This window comes from Salmo salar, chromosome 23 (genome assembly GCF_965601325.2).
Source record: "Salmo salar chromosome 23, fSalSal1, whole genome shotgun sequence".
Taxonomy (NCBI): domain Eukaryota; kingdom Metazoa; phylum Chordata; class Actinopteri; order Salmoniformes; family Salmonidae; genus Salmo; species Salmo salar.
In genome coordinates, this window is record NC_138313.1 from 25,043,088 (window position 1) to 25,057,066 (window position 13,979).

General features: G+C 42.0%; 1 protein-coding gene across 2 annotated transcripts; it reads left to right on the forward strand.

The window, feature by feature from the left end:
* Positions 1–694: 694 nt before the first annotated feature.
* Positions 695–10,740, forward strand: rabggta (Rab geranylgeranyltransferase subunit alpha). 2 transcript variants are annotated; one of them, NM_001141798.1, is given in 17 exon segments: positions 695–795; positions 3,438–3,471; positions 3,594–3,704; positions 3,890–4,014; positions 4,163–4,350; positions 4,570–4,827; positions 5,039–5,122; positions 5,216–5,298; positions 5,404–5,499; positions 6,917–7,022; positions 7,190–7,241; positions 7,413–7,501; positions 7,609–7,697; positions 7,786–7,902; positions 8,021–8,134; positions 8,256–8,343; positions 9,882–10,740. In NM_001141798.1, coding segments are annotated over 16 exon segments (1,752 nt in total). In that variant the 5' UTR covers positions 695–795; positions 3,438–3,468; the 3' UTR covers positions 10,031–10,740.
* The last annotated feature ends 3,239 nt before the right edge of the window (positions 10,741–13,979 follow it).

The following is a 13,979-nucleotide window of genomic DNA, read 5'->3' on the forward strand; positions in this document are numbered from 1 at the left end:
TGCCTGCCCTTGGTCACTCTATTCCACTGCTCCTGCCATCTCTGCACCATCACTGTCCATATCAGGCTTTTTGCCTCTGTCTTGCCCATTGAAACTACGACATCAACATCCCCACTTCTATGTGCTTGTTTAGCCAGTACATCAACTGCCTTGTTCCCCTCCACCCCCATATGGGCTGGGACCTTAGTAAATCTTATCTGTATACCCATCTGTCTAATCCTGCCATGTGGAAGACACATTGTAAAAGTAGATGCTTTTTGTATTAAAACGTGTCCAAGTGCAACATGCCTAGCTCTGCCCACTGGGGCGTGGCTTACGGAGTGGTCTTTTATATAAATGCTTGTCTCACAGTATTCTAACGGATTGAGTTATCTCGCAACACTTGCCTACAGTACTACCTCAAATACTCGAGTATCCCTTCACATTGTACATTTGGTACTGGCACTGACCCATATAACTTCCTCTCTTATTTCTTATTTCTCGTGTTCTACATTTTGTATTAGTTATACTATTTTATATTGAATCCTGCACTGTTGGGTAGGGCTTGCAAGTTAAACATTTCACTGTACTTGTGACAAGTAAAACTTGAAACTGAAAAGTGTATATCCGTCCACAAGAGGGAGCCATACATATCATAAACTCCATTGGTCGTGACGTCAATTTCTACGGGCCGGAAGTTCAAATTGTAGTTGTTCGCCTCACTGCCACTGGGTGACACAGGCACACATCAATATTTCGTCTGAAAACCAAAGTAAACGAATCCACACATTGCTACAACAGCAGTAGACTTTTGGAGTGAGTATATGTGGTGTTATTATGTTGGAATTAATGTTAGTACATGTGTTTTTATCGAATCGACATGTGAATAAGCGGGTATACTCAACGGTGCGTCCGACAGCTTGGGGTCCTGTTTTGTTGATGGGCGATTGCCAAGTCGAAGCGCTAATCATGTATGTTTACAAATACTTTCGACTGGCGAGTCGATCTTCATGTATTCAGCAAACGGATTATTATTATGCTGTAGCCGACTTGACACAACTCAGTATTCCCCTCACTCGTTGTTTTGCTGCCATCAGAAGGTTGGTGCGGTTTTGGGCAAGTGTGATTACGGCCCGCAATTTGGGGCGTTCCTGCATGTGGGAATTCCTGCATCTGCAAACCCCCCCCCCCCCCCCCCCCCCCCGAACATCCCATTGGTTTCTGCATGAACGCCTTGTGTAAATAGCCTCCTCTCTTCTGTCCCTTCCTGCCGTCCTGTCCTCCCCGACTTTCCTCTGTGCTTGAAATAAATGCCTGCCCTTAGTCACTCTATTCCACTGCTCCTGCCATCTCTGCATCACTGTCCCTATCAGGCTTTTTGCCTCTGTCTTGCTCATTGAAACTACGACATCAACATCCCCACTTCTAAGTGCTTGTTTAGCCAGTACGTCAACTGCCGTGTTCCCCTCTACCCCCCACAAGCACGACATTTTCATGCTTGTGACAATTTTGGATTTAGATGGAAAGCAAAATTAAAAGTATTATCAGAGTTTTTGCACCACTCTGATGTGTTCTGGAGTCCTTAACTAGCTAGCGGGAGTGACACCGGTTGACAGTGTCCTTCGCTCCCGCCTGACCTCACCGTTGTTAACAGAACTGCCGGAAAACGGTGCCCGACAGGCGAGGCTGAAAGACACTGTCTACCGGTGTCGCCCCCACTAGCTACTCAGGTTAGTGATGGGCATTCTGGCTCTTTTCAGTGAACCGGCTCGTATAAAATGTATGCACTCACTACTGTAAGTCGCTCTGGATAAGAGCGTCTGCTAAATGACTAAAATGTAAATGTAAATGATCGGCTCAGCTCACCTAAAAGAGCCGGCTCTTTTGGCTCCCAAACGACTCTTTAAAAAAATATGTTTTATATTTTTTCAAGTCAAACAGTTTGCGATAGTTTGACTATGATTGGTGTTAAAACAATTAAAATTAAATTATTAAATGAAATCATACTCTAACTTAACCACAATGTATTTAACAATGCATTGGTTTGTTATGAAAAATAATGCTATTAAACATTTGCATTTAAAGTATAACTTTTTAATGTATATAAACAAAGTGCATATAAATCTGTCCATTCAAAACGAACACAATCTGAACAGCATAATAGAATATTGCACCATATCAAAGAAAAATAAATAAGAATTTGCAAAACTGCAGCATCCCACAAATTGAAATAAATGTAAAAAAGAAAGATGCTATTACACATGTGCATTTAAAGTATAACTTTTTTAATGTATATAAACAAAGTGCATGTAAATGTAACATTTCAAAACTAATACAATCTGAACAACATAATAATAGAATATTGCACCATATCAACGAAAAATAAATAACAATGTGCAAAACTGCAGCATCCCACTTAAAACATTAAACTGGTCCCTCTTTTCTCTCTCTTCTTTATGGCCATATTATAACCAGCAGCACACAGCAATGCTGACCATATTTTGCTTTTATGAGAGATTGCATTCAGAAATGCAAGCTGCCTCACTTTCGAGGGGCTGATGCGGTTTCTTCTCTCAGGAATTATTTGTCCTGTTTTCGAGAAGACCCTCTCAGAGGGAACGGATGTGGCCACTGCAGTCTCCCTGTCATGACTTTAGTAAGCCGTGGGTAGACAGAGGCCTTGTTCTTCCACCAGCTCAGGATCTGCAGATCTTTGGAGGGGCTCCTCCAAATAGGATCGGACCTCCATTACGGCATCTGCTGAGGGATTCATTCGTGCGGCATCCCCAGTTGCTCTCTCGTCAAACAGCATCCATTCGTTCTTTGAATTAGTTAAATCTATTCATTTAAATCTTTTGATTATTCATATCTTATTTTTTAATGTATTTTTATAAATAGTTTAGGCTCTTCTGATATGCGAGCCGGATCCCAACGTTCACCTACAAGAGCCGGCTCTTAGAGACGACTCGTTCGCGAACGACCCATCACTAACTCCGGTACACAGCATGCGGAGGCGACACCGTCTGCTAGCTTACTAGCTAGCTTTCTTTTTACTGGAGGCCTAGTACTACCTAGCTAGCGCATAACGTTAAGTGTCCTTCGCTCCCGCCTGCCGAACACCTGCCCTCGCTGTTGTTAACAGAACTGCGGGAAAACAACCGTCCTCAGCAGGCAGGGGCGAAGGACAATGTCTACCGTTGTCGCCCTCGCCTCATCTGTAGTGTTTATCGGCTGTTGGCATCCAACGTTACGGTACCTACTGCACTGGTCTATTCCCGTCTGTCCTAGCTTAAAAATTGACCAAAAGTAGTTTAAAGAGGTGTTCCCGCAGATGCAGGCCGCAATTGCTTTGAGTGTGTAAGCGCAGGCGCCTGACGGTTCCGTGGTTCACATACTTAATTCTTGATTTCACATACTTAATTCTTGATTCGCCATCTCAATCTGCTCTTTGGTTTTAGATTTGCACAGCCTATTCCCTGAACTGACACGATGGTGAGTGAAGAGTGATTATTTTTCTGTGTTCAAGTTCGATTTATTTATTGTAATCTTTTAATCATTACTGGATATCAATCCAATGTGCTAATTGAGTGTCTTCCTGTGTGTCTTTCTCACAGCATGGACGGGTAAAGCTGAAGTCCACCGCCCAGCAGGAGGAAGAGAAGAGAAAAGAGAGAGAGAAGAAACTCAAGATTTATGTGGCAGCACGAGATGCCATCTTTACAAAGGTCTGTTTGACACAGACACATTCAGTCAAAATCGGAAGATAAACCAATAGGTTTATCTATGGCTGTGGTTTAAGCCTGGTAATGCCCTGATTATGCAGTTGCTTGGATGGGATGACAGAGCTGTGCAGTAACTTTGAAGATCACATTTCATCACTTCCCTTTTCCTTTTCTCTTGCTGGTTTTAGAGGATGGAGGGTGTGTTGGATGATGAGGCCCTTCAGTTGACCCAGCAGCTGCTATCCTCCAATCCTGATTTTGCCACTCTCTGGAACTACAGGAGAGAGATCCTGTTGCACCTGGAGACTGTACGGTGAGGACACTACAACTCTTATAATGCATTTTTGCCCATGGTGGCACAGCTGAGTCTCTTGTAGCTATAATTATTTGAAAGTACCAATACTTGTTAATTATATAAGTGCATCATACTCATACATGTCTTATCCTTTTCTCTGTATCAGTGAGGAGGATGACGTGCAGAAGACGTATGAGGCTGAGTTGTTGTTTCTGGAGTCGTGTCTGAAGGTGAACCCAAAGTCGTACGGCAGCTGGCACCACAGAGGCTGGGTTTCAGCCCGCCTGCCCAGACCTGACTGGGCCAGAGAACTGGGCCTGTGTGACCGCTGCCTCAGTCTGGACGACCGCAACTGTGAGTCAGAGGGTAGGAGGATGATAGTGAGGGAGGAGAGGAGTTGGGGAGGGACTACAGTTTTGAAGGAGGATGGGTGGAGAGGTGGATGAGAGGTGAGCTTGATAGAGACAAGAGATAGAAATGAATGAGGCAGAGGATCAAAATATGTTTTGACGTCCCGGTCTCTCCATTCATACTTTTTTTTCTTATTCAATTTCCCCTCCTCATCTTTCTCAGTTCACTGCTGGGACTATCGCCGGATGGTGGTGAAGATGTCTGGTGTGCCTGTGGACCAGGAGCTGCAGTTCACTGACCGTCTCATCGGCTCCAACTTCTCCAATTACTCCAGCTGGCACTACCGGAGCACCCTCCTTCCCCTACTCCACCCTGAGTCTCCCGACCCCCCCTCGCCCTGCCACCAGCCCTCCCACTCCTCCCCTCCACCCTCCCCTCAGACACACTCTCATCGCGTCTGTGAGGAACAGCTGCTCAAAGGTATGGACAACACCACGGCCAGGCAGAGTTACAAACATATATAGATATATTGTCAGTGGAATACAGTTGTGTAATACTTTAAACAGGCAGACAGAGGGCACTGTCACTAGGAATACCATGGGTTGGATGCAAGGCAGAATAATGAGTTGATGTGTGCTGGTTGTCTGTGTTATCATCATACATTACTAAACCCTTTTGTTTTTATTTTCAGAGTATGAACTCGTACAGAATGCCTTCTTCACTGACCCCAATGACCAGAGTGCCTGGTTTTACTACAGGTGGTTGCTAGGCAGAGGTGCGTGTATAATTTTGTATTTTCTATATAAATTGTCTTTATTATCTTCCAGCAGTGAGCAGTATGTGAGCTCTGTTTCTCTGCCTTTCTCAGCGGAGCGAGAGGAGATGATAAGCTGTGTGTTTGTCAGCCGTGAGGAGGAGAGAGTGGCTGTGGCCTTCTCCAGACCTGTCAACGTGAGTACTCCAACGTATACCCTCAAAGTACACACCTTACTGTAACGTGTATGTCCTCTGCTCCTTCTACAGTTCAACTCTTCCTCCCTGACTCTCTCCTTTCAGGCTTCATCTAGTGGTCTGATGCTGGTGTTGGATGGTCAGCCCCAGCGTGTGGAATGGAGGAGTGTCCATCCTCACTTCAGACACAGCCCTGTCTGGGTATCCTTTCCTTCATGGTCATGGGTAAAATGTGAATGATGTGGCAAAATGTTGATTTCTGCCAAAAGGTATACCCAACCATAATTATGTAGTCACTTTTGAGGATACAAGCTCAAGTACATAGTACAATTCATATGATTTTTTTTCCCTATTCAACAAAAGTGGACCAGTAGAGTTTGAAATGACTGAAATGCTTACTAAATATAGTAACAATCAAATTATATTACAATCACATTTCTTATAACTAAAATAAATATGATAATACTTAGTGACAGTACAATATTGGCACAATTTCATTTAACTGATCACACAATTTTTCTAAACGTCCACCGAGCAGTGTAGACACCATTCAAACGTGTGCAGAATCGTTACAACTTCAGCTTTAAGCACAAAGTGATTTAGTCTGTCTTTGAGCAAGAGAAAGTGGTTTTGCTACAATTCTATGAAATTATTTTGTGTTTTTTTCATGTTGTGAGCTCTAAATCCAGCTGAGAATATCACAGTGAGATGAAACCACAACGGCTGCACTTGCTAGACTGTCACCGTTCATGTGCTGTCTCACTTGCTCAGAGGAAGAGAACATTTGTCCGTCTGAATAGGCCAGAAAATGTGACACGTCACTCCCTATGCAAATGTGGGGTGTGCAACTTGACATTCACGTCAGCTCCGCTGAGAGAGTGGAAAAGGAGAGCAGACAGATGGGGCTTTTTGGCCCTATATGGTATGGGACCCTACAACGTTCACAAGCGCTTTGTACACACATGTCAAACGGAACCAGTCCAGATCAGCTCAAAGACCCCCATAAGGGAGACTTTTAACATCTCAGAGGCTAAAGACATTACTCTGTTCTAGGCATGTGGTAATGCACTTTTCCTTTGTGCTGCTCAGTGCTCACTTTCTTTTTCATTCCTTTCTCATCCCTGTGTTGTAGTCTACAGTAGGTTTCATCATTCTTAACATGTCTCTTTTTGATAAGAGCTCTCCATATCTGTTACTGAAACACAGGTAGAGAAAGAAACCAATGAACCTTTACAGACATAGATAATTACTTTATCTCTGCAGCGTGTTGGGCCAGTAACCAAACGGTGGCTAGTTCGAATACCTGAGCTGACAAGGTGAAAAATCTGTCTTGTGCCCTTGACCAAAGCACTTAACCCTAATTTGCTCCACGGACACACTACTACTATGGCTGACCCTGTAAAATAAAAAATGTCACTGCACCTATCCGGTGAATGTGACAATAAAACTAGTGTTATTATTATTATATATATTTTTAATGATCTATGTTGAACCTGTCTTCGAGATGGGCAATGCTCAACAGGTATTTGCAACATATAACATTATACATTCGATCACTTTAACAAACACAAGCATCCACACTTACTCTATTTGATTGTGGACCTTAACATGGTGTCAGATCTGTGAGCTTCCTCCTGGCACTATCAGTGACATCATTAATGAACACAACCTGACCGTGCACTGGACTGAGAAACACACTCACAGAGACTGTGCTCTGTACACAGGTGAAATAATGTTTATGTGCTAATGCACCTTCTGTGTGACTGAGTACATGCTCTTGTCATTTTTTGTGTTAACATGTCTGCGATGGGTATATAATGTTTAAGACTTCAGTCCTTGCTCTCTGCTGCCCTCTGGCTTCACCTCACAGTATTGCCTCCATCTTTCACAGGTCGGTCTGAGAGTTGGTGCAGGGATTCTGCCACTGATCAGGAGCTCTTCAGGTAGTGTGTGTGTGTGTGTGTGTGTGTGTGTGTGTGTGTGTGTGTGTGTGTGTGTGTGTGTGTGTGTGTGTGAATAGCAGCGCTTTTGCAGGCTCTCTGGTTGGTATATCAGACTTTCTGTTTACTGAATGGGAAAAAAAATACCTCTGCATCTTTTTTTGTCTCTGGTAGGAGTGAGCTGTCTGTGGAAAAGACCTCTGTGTTGCAGTCTGAACTACAGTCCTGCAACCAACTGCTGGAGCTGGAGCCTCAGAACAAGTGTAAGTACACACTTTGAGTGTAGCGTGTATGTTGGGGTTTGTTATTTATCTATCACTATTGGAAACATCACAAAATGTATGACAATTGTAATTTCTCACTTTCTCAGGGTGCTTGCTGACCATCGTTCTGCTTATGAGGGCACTAGATCCTCTAGGTTACGAGCGAGAGACCCTTTCTCACTTCCAGACTCTTAAAGTTAGTGCTTTACAGGGCTATTACCTAGTGGTGTACACTAATACATAATAGATGTGTTTTCTATCACTGCTCTGTCTTTCTCACACAGGAGGTGGACTCCATGCGCTCTGCGTATTACGGTGACCTGTGCAGTAAGTTCATGATCGAGAACACCATTCTCAAGATGGAGTACGCTGAGGTCCGGGTCTTCAGTCTCTCTGACAAGGTTAGTGCTGTCTGTTCCTGCCTGTATCTGTCAATCCTTGTCCATCCAGAGTTTGACTCCCCATTCTCTTCTTTGTGGCTGTAAGTCCACCTAATGTCTTTCACCCTCACCTCAACAGAACCTGACCATGTTATGCCACCTGGACCAGCTGCTATTGGTCACTCATATCAATCTATCATGCAATCAGCTGCTTAGGCTGCCTCCTCAGTTTGCCATGCTGCAGTGCCTCGAGGTATAGTACTTAAAAAACATTTGATGTTATGCTCAAATTAATATTTATTCATGTGCTGTACTCTAGTTTTTGTACTTAATATTTTGATGTTTGTCTAACAATATGGCCTTCCATTTCGCAGGTGTTGGAGGCTGATGACAACACTATTGAGAATTTGGATGGACTGTACTATCTCCCCAAGTTGCAAGAAGTGTCCTTGAAGAACAACCGTATCCTTGCCTTTCTCTTTTTATCAGTTTCAATGTGGTAATACATTAATGTTTAATAACCTCTAGAGGATAAAATCCCGTTAACGGGATTGGTTGGACAACAACCAGTGAGATAGCACGGCGTGAAATTCCCCCAAAAAAGAATCTCAAAATTAAAATTCAAGTATTATACGGCATTTTAAAGATACTCTACTAGTTAATCCAATCACATTGTCCGATTCCAAAAAGGCTTTACGGTGAAAGCAAAACATTAGATTATTTTAGCATCTTAGCAACAAAAAAAAGAAAAGCCATTTTCCAAGCACGGATAGCCATCACAAAACCAGATATACAGCTAAAATTAAGCACTAACCTTTGACAATCTTCATCAGATGACACTCCTAGGACATCATGTTAGAAAATACATGCATTTTTTTGTATAATCAACTTTATATTTATATCCAAAAACCCAATTTTTACATTGGCGCGTGACGTTCAGAAAATGTTTTCTCCCCAGAACTCCCGGTGAATAGGCACATTTAATTTACAGAAGAACTCATAAACGTTGACAAAATTTATAACAATTATTTAAAGAATTAGAGATAATCTACTACTTTATGCAACCACTTTGTCAGATTTCAAAATAACTTTACGGAAAAAGTACATTGTTCAATATTCTGAGTACAGAACTTAGCCTTCAATGCTAAGCTATACAGTTAGCCTACAACCACGACGTCGACAAATCTCAAAAAATATGTTCGAAATATTTACTTACCTTTGCTGATCTTCGGCGGAATGCACTCGGATGGGCACCCACTTCCACAAGAAATGTTCATTTGTTCTGCAAAGTCCATAATTTATGTCCAAATACGTCCGTTTTGTTGACCCATCCAGAACACTTTACAATGCCATGTGGCGTGGACGCAAATCCATAGACGAAATGTTCAAAGTTCCATTACCGTTTGTAGAAACACGTCAAACGATGTTTACAATCAATCCTTTAGGGTATTTTTTAACGTAAAATTGCGATAATTTTACAACCGGGCAATAGGTATTCATCCCAGAAGAAAAATAAAAAACAACAAAGTCACGTGCACGCGCATCATAAGACACCTGTCCTCAGACTGGCCAGTGATTGACTGAGCCACAATTTTCTGCCCGGTAACAGGTGACGGATGAAACCAGTTCCTAAAGATTGTTGACAGCCAATGGAAGAGTTAGGAGGTGCAATGTAAATCCTATGTCACTAGTTTTTCAAGGGATTCAAAAGAAAAACTACATTTCTAATTTCTCCCACTTCCTGATTAAATTTTTCTCCGTTTTTTTGCCTGCCATATGAGTTATGTTATACTCACAGACACCATTCAAACAGTTTTAGAAACTTCAGAGTGTTTTCCATCCAAATCTACTAATAATATGCATATTCTATTTTCTGGGCCAGAGTAGTAACCTGTTTAAATTGGGTACGTTTTTCATCCGGCCGTGAAAATACTGCCCCCTAGCCCCAACAGGATAATACTGTTAGAGATGTTGTAATTTTCTTTGACCGTAATATGCAGAAATATCCAAACTATCTGACCTTCAACTCCTGGCTTCCTGCCCAAAGCTGACCTGCCTTGATCTCCGTGGCAACCCTGTCACCCAGATTGCCAACATTCAATCTGAGTTGACTGAGCTACTGCCCTCAGTCACTGACCTCCTGATCTGATTGGACAAACAGCAGGGCTCATTCTAAGTTTCCCTTAGACACAGATTTAGGATCAGCTTATCACCCCCAAACCATAACCATTCTAGGGGGGAAATGGAAAAACTGACATTAGATTAGTGTCTAGGGGCAACTTCCCCATATTCCCGGCGTACTACCATCAGCAGCATTTGTTTGTGTGTGTCCATGTTTGTGGGCGTGCGTGCATGTATGTGAGAAGCAGAGGGGTGTTTAAGTGTTTTGTTTCCTTTCCACTATATATTCCTCTTGTGTGGTGACATTGATTCACAGCGAACCTCCACTCATTTTAATGCCTGATAACATTGGACCTTCTATCAGAGACTTCACTAAAACATTCTCACAAACCTGTGTGTTTATGTGTATGTACAGTTTGTGCGTGTGTGTGCGCTCTATTTCTCTCATACAGTTCAAGACACCAAACTGCATGCCGATTCACTGATAAAGGTAATATTACTAACTATGTGTATGAGTGAGCATGGTGAGAATGTGGCTTTTAGTAAACACTGAAACAGCATCTGTATGGTGGTTGCAGTAGGACATTGATCAGAAGAATATTGCAAAATACTTATCTGTGGTTGTATTTTTGAAACAGTTGTGCAAAAAAGTTTATGAAATGAATCTATACTGTTAATAAACAACTGTAAATGACTATTCCACCAATAAAACAGCACATGCGGTGTCACTGCCTCCCAGAGAGTCTCCTGTGTGTTTCTGTGGCGAGGGAGGTTCAGTCAGGACTCAGATCTTCCTTCTGTTGGGTGCCTCAACCGTAACCACACATTACTTGTCCCCCATGATGGAATCTGGTTGGGGAAAGTGGATCTGTCTCAATTTGTTCGTACGTTAGTCACATGCGAGATCTGACAGCACTGGCCCGATTTTGATGAAACTTGGGTGAATGATGCGTCTTGCCATAGCGTTCCGGAGTTTACAAAATTACACTGATCGGCCCAAGGCGGGGGCTATAGTAATTAACTGAAATTTGTTAGTCACATGCGATATCTCAAATGGCCCAAGGGTGGACGCTGCATCATTTGTGGGTGAAGACATCTTCACTTTTGCTTTGTCATAAATTAGCTTGGTGGGTGTGTCTGTCTGTGGCGCCAGAGTAGATTAACATGAATGGATTAACACAATTCTGTACATTGTATCAGTGGTGGAAAAAGTACCCAATCGTCACACTTGAGTAAAAGTAAAGATACCTTAATAGAAAATAACTCAAGTAAAAGTGAGTCACCCAGTAAAATCCTACTTGAGTAAAAGTCTAAAAGTATTTGGTTTTAAATATACTTAAGTATCAAATGTAAATGTAATTGCTAAAATATACTTAAGTATCAAAAGTAAAATAATAAATCATTTCAAATTCCTTATATTAAGAAAACCAGACAGTACCATTTCGTTTTTTTATTTACAGATAGCCAGGGGCACACCCCAACACTCAGACATAATTTATGCACGAAGGATGTGTTTAGCAAGTCTGCCAGATCAGAGGCAGTAGGGATGACCAGGGATGTTCTTGATGTGTGTGAATTAGATCATTTTCCTATCCTGCTAAGCATTCAAAATGTAACAAGTACTTTTGGGTGTCAGGGAAAATGTATGGAATAAAAGTGAATAATATTCTTTAGGAATGTAGTGAAGTAAAAGTTGTAAAAAATATAAATGGTAAAGGAAAGAACAGATACCCCAAAAACTACTTAAGTAGTTCTTTCAAGTATTTTTACTAAAGTACTTTACACCACTGCATTTTATTCACATGTTTGATTTGGCGTGAAAGGATCCCACTAATTAAAATCTGTGCACTTGCGTCATCTTTGTCCTCTGCCTGCTACACAAGCAGGTGTTGTCACCTGTCTTGCTGTGACGTTGTTTGTGTATAGGGTGGTTCCAAGAAAAGGATTGGATAGGGGTTAAGTAATTTCACAATCAAAAAGTTTCATGTTTGATTGTGAAATATTAGGTGCAGTTTGAGACTCACAAAGGAATGTATGGTTTAACCCTTTTTTACAAAAGAAACAACACAGAGGATGTGTTTATTAGGTGTGACATCATCTTTTTGTCACTCCTTTGTTTCTAGTGCTTGCTATTAAAACTGATCACATTGCTGTAATGTTAGTAAAATGGAAAATGTTATCATCAATCCAAAATAGATGAATTTTGTTGAGTAACTGGTAAATGGTATAGGCGGATGGATATTAATTGGCATAGAGGCATGAATGTCAGACCATAGTTGGAATGTAATAAGGAACATAATTGTGATAATTTACAGCAGGATATATTAATTATTAACAGTTTGATAGTATCCATGTCAAGTGATCACTTAGCTCGGTTTTGTTGTTTTGAAAAAGTTTGTTGTTTGTTGTTTTGAAAGTGTATTGGAAAGTTCTTAGTAGCTAGCTAACTTTTTAGTTTTGATCCCGCAACGCAGTTGGCATCAGTTTCTGGGACCGCTAGTCTCTGTCCAGAAATCCTGCCGAACAACAGGTCTGAGGAGCTATTTGGGGTTGCAGCTAGCCTAGCTGCTAGCTATCTGCATACCAAGCTAGCAGGGTTTTCTTGAAGGCTTGAACGCAGCTCGCGGCGCGGTTGTGGCTGGGACCGCGGATTGTCCCGGGTTTGTGGCTATCTAGACAACTGCTGTTTGTTGTTTTTCAATCTTCCCTGTGACCTACCCGGTCTGGAACTGCGAAGAGTAACAGCGTAACCTACGTTGCTAGCTACCATGACAAAGACCAAAGCCAGCAGGAGTAGCGTTGAGGACAGTGGTGTCTCTATCACACGTGAAGGATCTTTTAAAGAAACAAAAATAGTTCTACAAGTAGTTGCTACAACAACAAGAAAATTGCTTCAAGTGTTTTGTCCAAATACTGGGGGATTCAACTAATAAAAGAATGGAAGACCTGACCAAAGAGGTCCAGGACCTGGAGAACAGTTTGCAGTTCTCCCAGGGTCAGCTCGATGAGTAAGTCATTGAGAGAAGACATCAGTTCTGTGTGTGAATCCATGATAACAATGACTGATAAATCAGACTCGAGGGACAAAGGCGGAACAACATGGTTGTGGACGGAATTTCAGAATCTCCACGAGACCTGGACGGAGTCTGAGGACAAAGTGAGGGAAATGATCTCAGAGAAATTGAAGATGTACCACAGGAAGATTCAGTTGGAGTGCGCCCACAGGACTGTAAAACCAGCCCAGGTGACAGGCCCAGGCCGATAGTGGTCAAGTTCCTGAAGTTCAAGGACAAAGTAGCTGTTCTGGAAAGAGCTAAGAACTTGAGAGGAACGTATATCTTCCTCAACAAGGACTATCCTGAAGCTGTGCGCCAGAAGAGGAAAGAACTGATCCCAGCCATGAAAGCTGCCAGAGTGCGTGGGGACATTGATTACATCCGCTATGACAGGCTCATTGTCCACTCTCCCTCCCAGAAGCCTGGAGGGGATGAGAGAGCCAAGCCTATGGGTTTGTAGCTTCAACCCTGCAGCACGCAAACGCACACACACACACACAAATTGATTAATAGACTGCAGAATATGTATTATTTTCTCTTGCTTTGTTTGCTCTTTTCATTATTATGACTATCTCTGATAAGCTACCCAGGAAAGGGCTGAAAATAGCCCATATTCATGTATGTAGCCTTAGAAATAAGGTTCATGAAATCAATAACTTGCTAACATCAGATAACATTCATATATTAGTAATTTCTGAAACTCACTTAAATAATTAATTTGATGATACAGCAGTAGCAATACAAGGACATAATATATCCAAATTCAATTCCATCTCTCATCGAATCAGATGGCTTATTCATCACAAAACCATTTGATGTTGCCAATTATTTTTATGATTACTTCATTGGCAAAGTGTGCTATCTTCGGCAGGAAATGCTAACAACGAACAGGCCTGGAGGGAAGCCAAATTAATTCCGCTA